The sequence below is a fragment of the Cynocephalus volans genome, chromosome 10, assembly GCF_027409185.1.
Source record: "Cynocephalus volans isolate mCynVol1 chromosome 10, mCynVol1.pri, whole genome shotgun sequence".
Taxonomy (NCBI): domain Eukaryota; kingdom Metazoa; phylum Chordata; class Mammalia; order Dermoptera; family Cynocephalidae; genus Cynocephalus; species Cynocephalus volans.
The window spans coordinates 105,060,703-105,072,702 of NC_084469.1; the positions used below are offsets into that span (position 1 = coordinate 105,060,703).

General features: G+C 46.1%; 1 protein-coding gene across 3 annotated transcripts in view; it reads right to left on the reverse strand.

Moving 5' to 3' along the window:
• CACNA1A (calcium voltage-gated channel subunit alpha1 A) overlaps nucleotides 1–12,000 on the reverse strand; it is a 229,580-nt gene that overhangs the window by 111,239 nt on the left and 106,341 nt on the right. For all 3 annotated transcript variants that reach the window (XM_063110743.1, XM_063110744.1, XM_063110742.1), the window contains exons 5-6: nucleotides 11,732–11,884; nucleotides 7,245–7,438 (exon numbers count right to left, since the gene is read on the reverse strand). In XM_063110743.1, the coding sequence (XP_062966813.1) occupies nucleotides 7,245–7,438; nucleotides 11,732–11,884 (347 nt within the window). The remainder of the gene's footprint in view (nucleotides 1–7,244; nucleotides 7,439–11,731; nucleotides 11,885–12,000) is intronic.

Consider the following 12,000-nt stretch of genomic DNA (forward strand, 5'->3'; position numbering starts at 1 on the left):
TTACCAAGACCCTCACCAGATGTGTTCCCTGCACTGTGGACTTCCCAGCCTCTGAAACTGTAAGCAAGAAATCTCATTTTCTTATAAGTTACCCAGTTCCAGGTATTTTGTTATAAGTGACAGAAACAGATTAATACAGTCTTTTACGCTTAACATTGCCATGAAATTATGGAACTTATCTGACCTGTTGCTAGGTCTTATTGTCAATGTGTAATAAAAGATCACATCTCTTAAACTGTATCACAAATCTCTTTCTAAAAAATATTTTGAGGTGTTATAACACCTAGGTCAAGGATTCATATCTGTGTACTGGCCAGCTGCCAAAAAAATATTATATAATATATATATTTATTTATTTAAAAAAATATATATATTGAGAACAATTTCAATGCATTTGGCTTCCTCCATCATCACTTGTCTTTTACTGACATCTTTAGAATAGTGGCTCAACAAATTAAGAACCTCTGAGGTGGACCCTCCTGTTTCTGAGCTTCCATCTTTTCTGCCCCAGACTTTAGTGAGAGTTTTAAGAAATTGCTCCTTGTAAAAGTATCCCCCCTTGCTCTCTCTTTCCCTTCCTCCCTTCTCCCCCCTCTCTGTATCTGACCTTCTGGGACCATGCCCAGAGCATAGGGAAGAGGAAATGTCAAGGTTCACATCCTGGTACTGACATTGGCTAGCTGGACAACCTCAGGCAAGTGGCTCAGCCTCTCTGAGTCTTATTTGTCTAAAAATGGCTAATAATCTCTCCCGCGCAGGTTTCAAGAAAAAAAAAAATGAAATTCCAGACATTATTTGGATTTCATCTATGTTCCCATTTATGTCCCCTTTCTGTTCTAGGATCCTACCTTGCATTTAGTTGTCATGTCTCCTTTGTGTCATCTGGTCTGTGACAGTCTCTCAGTCTTCCCTCATTTATTAAAGCTTTGACAGTCTTAAAGAAGACTGGTCAGGTATATAGTAGAATGTCCTCCAATCTGGGTTCACCTGATGCTTTGCTCATGATTAAACTGGGGTGACGAGCTTTTGGGAAGAAGGCCACAGAGCTGTTGTAGCCTCCTCATCATGTCAAATCAAGTGTTACGTGAAACCACATCCCCTGGGGACGTTAATCTTCATCACTCGGTTAAAGTGGTGTCTATCATTTTCTCTACTGTAAAACTATAAAACCCCTTTCTCTACTCACTCTTTGGAAGAGTCACTAAGTCCTGCTCACTATCAAAGGAGGAGAGATTATTTAGGGGGGTGGTTTACCTACATTCAATGGAATGCTTCTGTAAGGAAGGTTTGCCCCTTCTTTATTTATCAACAAAATAAAATTTTCATTTATTATTGATATGCCAATCAATTAATCATTTATTTATTTTGATGTGAACTCTCTTTGGACAGATTCCACAACGGCACCCAGAACACTTCCTCCCTGTCTCCTGGTCTAGGAAAGACCAAAAATCTTTTTTCTTTCTCCCAAATATTTAGCAAGACAAGTTCCACAAGTTTAAATATTTTTCCTGATTATAAAAGTAAGTTTTTGTGCTCGTTGTAGGAAAATTTGAAGACACAGAGAAGTATCGAGAAAATAGATTCCCCGAATCCCACCATCTGAAGACCATCTCTGCATGGTGTCTTCCAGTATTTTTTTCTTTACTTACATTTTCATATTTATACACTTGCGATCATAAGGTTTGCCTCGCCTTGATTCCTTTTTTAAGGTTAATTTTCCCCACTCATCATTATAAGTTGAGCATTTTCCCGCATCCTTAAATATTCTCCCAACAGATGATTTTTAATGACGATGTAATATTCCATCATATGGAGGGGCCATACGGTATTTAACCAGTTCCGTATTGTCAGGCTTTTAGTTGCTTCCAGTTTTGTTCTAATTTTATAAACAACTCTGGGATGCACATCCTGATATGAGCCTTGGACAGCATTGCTGATTAGTGGAGGTTAGGATTTCTTCAAAAGGCACTTGAACCGGGAAGCCAAGGCAGAAAGAAAAGAAACAAATCACAAGCTTCGAAGGTGGCCAAACACATTTCAGGTGAGCTGCTACTATTCCTTCAGGAACAGGAATACTCTTCCCCAAACATCTGCCTGGCTCCCTCCTTCTCTGCTTAACTGTCACCTCCTTGAAGAAGCCCTCCCTGATTGCCTGACCTAGACTAGCCCCTACACCCATCACCTGTCCTCTTGGGCTGCTTTCATTTCCACTGGCTTCCCATAGTACCCATTTGCTTACTGTCTATCTCCCACTTTTTGTGTAGTTTATTATTTATCATGTTTACTGTTTGCATCTGCCTCCCCTACCAGGGTGGGGATTTTAGTTTGTCTCCTTCCTTGCAGTGTCCCCAGTCACATAATCATTGCCCAGCACACATTAGGTGCTCAACAAACAATGACAGATGCTCCTCGACTTACAATGGGGTTACATCCTGAGAAACCCATTGTAAGTTGAAGATACTGGAAGTCGAAAATGCAGAGTATCATCTGATTACCCTCAGGATCAGGTGGCCGATTGGGAGCTGCGGATCTCCACCGCGAGCCTGGCATCGTGAGACAGTATCGTACTGCATATTGCTAGCCAAGGAGAAGACCAAAATTCAAAATTTGAAGTAAGGCTTCTACTGAATGCAAATCTCTTTTGCACCATTGTAAAGTCAAAAAATCATAAGTCAAAACTTAAGTCAGGGGCCATCTGTATTGAATAAATAAATGGATTTCAATGATGTTAAGAGAAAAAACTGAGATGCTAGAATCTTAAAGGGCTGCCCATCCAGGCAGGTGGCCTCCAATGGTCATCTGCACTCGTAGATTCCAATATACTTGGAGCAAGTAGGTCCGGACTCTCCATGGATCTTACCTACTGGCTTGTTCAGAAGTGAGTGAGGGAGTCGTGGCTGGCAAGGCTACACCATGAGCCTTGGCTCTAGCATCAGCCACAGAGGACAAAGATTCTGGACACTGTGCCTGCCTGTGGCCGGACAGAGCAATGCGCATCCCAGGACAGGCCTGAGCAGGGCTGGCGGATGGCTGGGCACAAGGTAGGGTCCAAATGAGTCCTGAAACAACAGCTCTGTCCCCTCAGCAGAAACTCAAAGACGGCCACCTTAGTCCCCACATCCTGGCAATGAGAACCCCTACTGGTTGTGTCGGGCAGGGATTGTCTTAATTTGGGGATCCCCAAACAAAGGTTCATGTGTCAGTAGTTTACTAGGGAGGTGTTATAATGGAATTGTGTCCCCCACCCCCACCAAATATATGTTGAAGTCTTAACTCCACCTTAAAATGTGACCTTATTTGGAAATAGTGTCATTGCAGATGTAATTAATTAAAATTAGGTTGTACTGGGGTAGGGTGGATCCTAATCCAATGTGACTGGTGTCCTTCTAAGAAAAGAAGAAGAGACACAGATACAGACCATGAAGAGAGGATGTCATGTGGTGATGGAGGACTGGAGTGGAGGACAGAGGATCTACGAGCCAAGGAACACCAATGATTGTCAATGATCACCAGAAGCTGGAAGAGGCAAAGAAGGATTCTCCCCTAGTGCCTTCAGTGGGAGCACGGCCCTGCCGACACCTTAAGCTTGGACTTCTGGCCTCCAGAACTGCGAGACAACACATTTGTTTTTTAAGCCAGCCAGTTGGTGGCACTTTGTTACAGCAACCCCAGGAAAGGAATCCAGGAGTTGATCCCACAAGGCACCAGACAGGAAGGGAAGGCGGCAGGTACAGGGTGTGTTAGTGAGCAGGTTAGCCTTGTGGGCAGCTGGAGCCCAATCCCACTGGGGAGACTCATGGAAGATCAAAGCACCTGAGGGGGGCGAGCTGGGGGATTTATCCACCCACTCCTCCAGGCATTGGTTGGGGGCTGCTCCTGGGGGTTCCCCATGCAGGACCTGTGGCCACAGCAGTCCCAGAGAGAGGCAGAGAATGGCGGGTGATCGCAGCAGGAATCCCTGTCCTCATGGAGCCTCAGTCTTCCAGTCCAGGGTTTTCTACCTGAAACTCTATTGACATTTCAGCTGGATCATTTTCTGTGGTGGGGGCTGAACTGTGCACTGTAGGATTTTCAGCAGCATCCCTGGCCTACACCCACTAGATGCTAGCAGTATCCCTCTCTCCACCCAGTGTGACAACTGAAAACATCTGCAGACACTGCCAGGTGTCACCCAGGGGGCATAATCGTCCCTTGGTGAGAAGCTCTGTTCTAGGTTCATATTAAGCCTAAATCACTGCTCAGGCTTCTACCCAAAGGACAAAATAATACATGGAAAGTGCTAGAAGGCACTTTAGTACAGGCGTGAGTTAGTACAGGCGTGGCCAGGGTGGGGAATAAAGTGAGACCCCTCAGCTCACTCCACTTCCTCAGGTGCTGCTGGAATTGTTACAATGAAAAATCCATGCACATTTCTAAAAGGAGCACCACTTGGAGAGGAGACTGTGGCTTATCCAGAGCTCATCCACAGTCAGGCACTGTTCTAAATGCTACACATGTATCCACCTCCCTCAGTCCTCATGCCCTGTGAGGTAGGACTATGCTTCTCCCCATGTTGCACGTGTGGAAATGGAGGCACAGAGAGGCCAAGCACTTTGCTCAAGGTTGCACAGCAAGGAAGGGGTGGAGTTGGGAGGAACCCACCCAGGCTGGCTCCTGAGTCTGTGCTCTTGACCACTAAGCTTGCTTCTCCTGAGGTGGCTCGGCTCTAAACTCAGAGGCTCCCAAGGCAGACAGTCCTTGGACAATGGTGCTAATGACTGTAAAATCCTCTGGAAATTTGTGGTCCTGCTCACACGTCCTCTCCTACCACTGGGCACACCCCCAGTGTCTTACTCTGAACTCCCAGACCCTTTCTCTGGATGCCTGACCCCGTGACATAACCCCTTTCCATGTTCACAATTTTCTAAGCTCCTGCTCCACACTCCCCTTCTCTGCCTGAGTTCCCAAACCTTCCCCATTATCCAGTTCTGTTTCCCTCCCAGAAAGATTCACTTCCTGCTGAAGCCTCCTCTCACACAAGCCTTGCAAAGTAAAAACCTAGAACCCATAAAAATCCCCCAGCAAGCTCTGGACAATTAGATGTAACCCTTGGCCCAAGCTATTTGCAGGTGAGTCCCAAGAGAGGACCTGAGCTTGGATCTGCCGTCTGTTCCTAGAGATGCTACACTCAGACAAGGTCTTTGTGCAAATTAGAACACCATGTCCCTTTCCCACATTCTTTATGTCTGTCAATAAATTACCACAATATCAGTAGAAATCTATGTTGTCTATGATATGAATGGCACTCCGGAGATGCGGTGACCTGTGCAGTGCATGACACGCACAACTGTCTATGGCAGCTCCTTTTGCTGCCCACTTCCAAGCTGCACTCTCAGTCCCACCCTAAAATAGGCCATTGATCAAAAGAATGGGTTCTTATAAATCTCCCACCACCCCTAAAGTGGAAAATTTCTTAAGGAATATGCACTGGGACCAGGGAGAGAATTTAGGTTTTCCACATGCAGGAGGAAGCAAGACATTGCTCCTGAGCAGGCCAAACGCTGACCCAGCCTTAACTGGCAATTTTAGCCCTTAGGGCAGGTGGAGAGGAAATCCCCATGAGTTGACAGAGGTGTGTATGCTGGGCTCCAGGAAGCTTCACAGGGTCACTACACTTGTGGTGACCCTGAGCCCTTGGCTCCACCCTTCTCCAGCTGCTGACAGGGGACTGGCTTGGGGCCCTGTCACCTGCACAAGTGAATGAGGAAAGGTTTATTGTGTTGAGAGTAGAGGGGGCTTTAAAACTAGCACATCTAAATATCTACCAAAATTAGAAATGCATTTAGCCTTTGACTCCACAATTCTACTTCTGGGAAGGGACACCTCCCACCCCCCAGCTATACCTGCAAAAGCACGAAAAGATGTACGTGCACTATTGCTTATGGAAGTATTGTGTTCGATGTCAGTGGACAGGAAACCACCCTAGCATCTCTCCCAAGGCGACTGATTAAATAAACCATGGGCAGCCACACAATAGAATACTAGGCAGCTGTACAAAAGAATGAGGAGACTGTTATGTCCTGTAATGGAAAGATCTCCAGAACATGTTATTATGAGAGAAAAAAATTATGGAACAGAATAGCACGCATACGATGTTATCCTCTGATGTAAGAAAGAGGGGAGAGGATATACATTTGATTATGCTTGTATTTGCATAAATAAACATTGGAAAGATATGCCAAGGAACTAAAGGGGTTGCATTTGGGGGATGGAGGGCAGAAGACTGGGTGGAAGAGGGGCAGGTGGGAGTGTACATCTTTTCAGATCAGTCCCTATCATTTTCAAGACCTAGGACATGAGTACACACAGAGGCCATATACTACGTGTAAGTATTTAAAAGCTGCTAAATAAAACATGCTTTATGCTTCTACTTTACAGATATACCTTCACTAACCCTGGAAGATTAGGGTAGAATTTAGAATCTGGATGACTACGTTGGATTATGGTGTGGGGAGGTCCAGCCCTGCCCTTGACTGTGACCTGCCCTGTTCTCTTCCCACTCATGGCTCTGTCTTGCCGAGGGGCTCCAAGCACACGTGGACGTTCCAGCTTGCGTGTGCAAGCTCTAGCCATGTTTGTGCCAACAAACCCCCTCAGATGCCCTTGGCCCTCCAAGGGTGTAAATAGACCCATGGAAGACTCTCATGCAAGTCCATGGAATCTGGCTTTGGGCAGGGAATTCCAGGATCCCAGATAACCCAGAATGTGGCCTAGAAAGCGGGGCACAAGCTCTTGGTAGGTAAGTCCTCTCTACTTCATGGACTCCTCACCCCATAGTGGGGACTATGGCTGGGGGAGGGGCATGGCTGAAGGACGCCCAGATGGGCCCCAGGGCAGGACCCCCTTGCTAAGTCCAAGGATACCCTTTTATCCATGTTGGTTTTTCGATCACACAACCCTTATGTATTCAGAAATCTAAAATTATATTTAAACACTTGCACAATGAAAAATTATGCAGCATTTATGTGCCCTCCAGACTTCCATGCCCTGAGGGACTTTCTCAATAGTTCTGCTGATGAGCCCTGGAATATCTGAAGGCCTGGGCCTCAGGCTGGCTTTCCTGGTGCTATGTTGAGGTTGTCCCTGGGCTGCCTTCCCTGGCTCAGGATCCCTCCATAGCAGCCTCTGGAGCCTCACTGGCCCCAGAAGACCACCTCCCCATGACTCTGGCCATCCAATACGTGTGGTGTCTCAGCATCACTTACATTGTAGAGGAGATCAGTCCACCCTTCCATGGTGATGCACTGGAAAACAGTCAGCACTGCAAATAGGATGTTGTCGAACTGGGTGATCCCATTGTTGGGCCCTTCCCAGTAGGGCTGACATTTGGTCCCATTGGGGCAAGTGCGGGCAGGTTCCTCTGTCCCACATGGAGCTGGAGACTCACCCTGAATGTCATCTATAAAAGGGAAGGGGAGAAAAGTCAGGGAAAGGAGCAGGAAAAACCAGCTCTGAGAAACAGGAACCAGTGAATATTCAATGCTGTTGAAAAAAATGGCTATTGGGAGAAAGTTGTCAGTATTCTTAAAAAAAAAAATCAGCATTTGGGTTAGTTGATCTATTGCTGTTTCACTAACATCTTCTCTAAGCTTTATTACTTATCTCACCCTGTTTTCTGTGGGTTTATTCTGCTGTCTGTTTGCTAAGCTTTTGAGATGGGTTAACTTTCTGCAAGGCTATAAATTGCCCTTTAAGTGCAGCTTTAGCTGCATCTCATACATTTTGTCATATATTTTTATCATTATTGTTTAAGTAAAATATTTTCTCATTTCCATTTTATTTCTTCTTTGACCCATGCATAATTTATAAGTATTTCTTTTCTTTTCCTTTTTTTAAAAAAATGTGTCAGATCTCTCTCTCTAAAAATACTTCAAAAAGTTCATGGAAAAACAGAATTGAAAGATAATATGAATCTTTCCATGAACTTTTTGAAGTACCCTTATATCTATCTATCTAGATATCTCTCCATATATAGAGCTCTCTCTCAACATATATATAACATATATTTATACACACATATGTATATTGAGAGAGAGAGAATAGTAAAATAAATCCCTGTGTATTTATCACCAATTTCAACACTTATCAACTCAGGGCCAACCCTGTTTCACCTATATCCCCTCTGCTCACTTTGCCTTGCCTCTAGAATATTTTTAAAGCAGATCTTGGACATCATGTTATCTCTGGACATAAATACCAGGCATGTCTCTTAATTTCCAAACACTCTCAGAGTTGTCTTTTTGTTACTGATTTCCTGCTTAATTGCATTGTGGTCAGAGAATATGTTTTGTATTTTTCCAGTCTCTTGAACTCTGCTGAGATGAGCTTCATGGTTTATGATATAGTCAGTTTTGGGAAATTGCTGTGTGCATTGTGTGGTTGTCGGATGCAGTGTTCTTCAGACATCTATTAGGACAAATCCGTCAATTGCATTGTGTTACTCTACCACAGCCTTGCAGATTTTTTTTTTCTTCTTGAGATGTACCGGGCTCAGGGAGCTGTTCTGGGGGTGTGGGACACAAGTACGCACAGTTCCTACCCTTGCCTAAGGGTAAGGAACAGGAGGAGCTAAGCTTTCTCCCCAAATAGCAGGAGGCAGATTGTGAAAATGCCACAAGAAGAGAGAAACGTGCCAGTGGACGCCCCTTTTGCTGAAAACCAAAGACAGCTTCCAGGGGAGGTGGTGGTTGGGATGGGTGCTAAAAGTCAGGTCAGAATCCCAAGGTATTGATGGGGTGGGGAGGCAGGGTCATCTTGGGAATGTCCTCATTTGACCAGAGCAGTGGGTCTGAGAGGACCTTATTCAGTGAGTGACACTTTTGAAGGTTTTCAAAGAAAACCTCTCCACTGTCCAAGGAAAAAACAAACAGCCGAGTGGATAAACTCAAGCTTCCTACTCAACAAAAATATATCTCAATGTATGTGTTACAGGCTCTGCGGTGCCAATTCCCAGCCTTGACTTAGCACACGGCAAAGGGAAATAAACCAACACTGAATGAATGAATCTCCTTGGCCTTTCCAGTGCCAGTTAAACAGAAACTCTAAGTCTACCCTCTCCACTAGTTTTAGTTGCTGGAAACACCTTTGCATTTACACTGGACTTGGTACATGGACTATCACTTAATAAATATAAGTTGAAAGGTAAAAATCTTTTAAATGTAAGGCTCGGGAAGGAAAAAAAAAATTCATGAGGTCCTATAATAAATGAGAATCACTGTTTGCTGGGAAGGTCGCCTCTGTCTGACACATTTTCCATCTCTAGGAAGTGTCCGAGTCTGGCTCAATTCCCACCACCCCATGTAGTCCCTTTGTGTCAGCCCAGCTAACCTACCACCCCCCGCCAGGTCTATAATAGCTCCCAAGTGTTTATTTGGGGATGCTGTGTGGATATAACCATATATTAGCCTTCAGTGATATAAATTGTTGCACGTGAGGGGTCTTGGCTCCTACAACTCTTTTGGATGCTCTTGACAGCGGGAAGCCTTTCCCTTCGTCTTTACATTTCTCTGAGCATTTACCACAGTGCTGGGTGTACAGGAACTGGGTTCCCAATGCTGAGGAACTCAACTGAGAACATGTCTGTCTTTAGGAGCTATGCCCAGTGGTGTTCTTGATTGAATTTTCCTCAAACCCCCAACCACGAAACACTCTGAGGGTTGCTTCCAGAAAAACAACCGTCCAGAGAGTCTGAAGAATTTGGTTATAAATACATTTTCAAATTAACCTGCTGCCTGGGTGTCTGTATATATCTGTCTCTTACACGTCTTATATTTTTAATCGTGATCTTTTCAGTCATCCTCCTAAATCGAGGCTTCCTACCCTCCGGTTGCTGCACCCACGTCTGTTCCCTCACAGCCCCACCCAGACCCAAGCCAGTCTCATGGCCTCTGCTCCTACAGCCAGTCTTGGCAGGAAAAAAAAAAAAAAAAATCTCATTAAACCTAGGATCCAGGAGTCCTGGTTCCTCTGCACGTGGCTGATTTTTCCGAGGGGCCCTGCCTTCTCTCTCTCTCTCTTTCTCTCTCGCGTTTCCGTCTGGGTGATGAGGCCAGGTGTAGAAATAGCTGTGCCTCAATTAACACCTTCATCGGGGAAAGAAATAATTAGGACATTCCATATTGAGCAAACTTCACAAGCCCAGGAGAGGAGACAGGAGGAACAAGAGAAAAACAAAACCTAAAAAAACCCCCCACAAATCCCAGCCATCTCGAATAAACCTTCCCCACTGGGTTTTCCATCCTCTGGGGGAGGTGTGGGGACAGGGCTCAGTGGCTGAGTCTGCCAATCCACTTGGGGGCCCCTGGATGGAGAAGGTGCGTAGGAAGCCGCTCAGGGAAGGAATCTTCTCCACGGCTGCCTTTCCCAGGAAGAGGCCTGAAACTTCCTTCACTTGCAACATGGGTTCCCCTTTGGGCTTCACTCTTTTGTCCATTCCCAGATCTTTTGACCCAGAGAGTTCAGGACCGGTGTGGCCATTCAGCCTGCCTGCACTGGGACAGCAGGTGGGTCAAATATTGACATACAGGCATCCCTGCTTATTTGATTCCATTTGTTCATGGGTTTCAGAGAGTAAGGTGCTAGAGTTTGGATAGCCACGGATTTAACCAAGTGTATCTGAAAGCTAGTCAGTCCCTGAGTATGAATAGCAGGGGACAATGGCCCTTCCACACTGCTGGCTCAGAGCTGAGCCCCAGGACTGTGTCTCCTGCCACTTTTCTCCTACTCACCCCACCTCCAGACTTCCCCTTGACCCAGACACAAAAGGGTTAACACAGGCACAGCGGGAGGAGGGGCCAGGATGCTGCTGATGGGTTGTGATTGGTTCTTCTGGGTGCTAGGTTCTGGTTGGTTCTGATTGGTTCTGCTGGGTGCCAGGTTCCAACTGGTTGGTGCCAGGACTCACTGTAGGAGAATCTTCAGGCACATCCTGGGGAAGACCAGGTAGACCCATCTTGTACTCTTTTCTTCTACAGGGTAAAGGGCTGCTACCCATACAGCACTCAGGCACTAGCCCTTTCCTGGCCGAGTCACCCTCCCTCTCTTCCTGCTTTAGAACTCAGCCTGGGCCAAGGTCTCACTGGGAGGTAACCAGGCAGAGGGTGTCATTGGAGCCATGATCATATCCTGTTGTCTCTGGCCCTGCCTCTTGGTGCTTCCACCTGAAAACACCTGCGATGCCTGCTCTACCCAGCCACATGTGCCGGGGCATCAAAGCCCACCCAGGAGCAGTCCTCACCAATGTCAGACAGAAGTCGGTGGATAAATACCCCAGCTCAGCTCCCTTGCCCCTCAGCGGGGATGGCTCTGAGGTGTGTGATTTATGCTGTCTCCCAGAGGTGCCCAGTGGGATTGAGCCCCAGTTGCCCACAGAGGTTAACCTGTGTGATAACATTCCCTTTACTAGGTATCTTCCTTTTCCTTTCTCAGGTCCCATTCCCCCAATGGTGCTTCCTGGGATCATTCCCAAATGAACCACTTACTCTGTGGGTTGCCCTTTGGGGGACCCCAACTGAAGACCATAGCAACAACCAAGATCTTAGGAGCTATTTCTCCTGCTGCCTTTTCTGCAGTACTTTTTGAGGAGATTCTCCCAGCTGCCAGGAGAGAAAAGACGGCTCTTGCATATCCCTTTCTGGAGCTTGTCCCCAAGAATAGGAAATTGGAAAAAGCACATCACGCTGCTTGGACCTACCTGTCCCCTCTTCAAAGCAGGTGGTATGAAATTTTCCCATATAAAATTCTAACCCTATGATTGCAAAAATAAGGATTGCAAAAAATAGGAGGAGGCCGATCTGCAGCAAAGGGATCATCGCCTTCATGATCGACTTCAGGACGACTTGTAAACCTGGGGAGACACAGAGAGAGGCCCCACGGCCCTGTGAGAAAGCACCCAAAACCCGCCACCAAGATGCCTCCCAGGGGAACCCACAGCACACAGGAGGCTGGGGATGGAGAAATGGT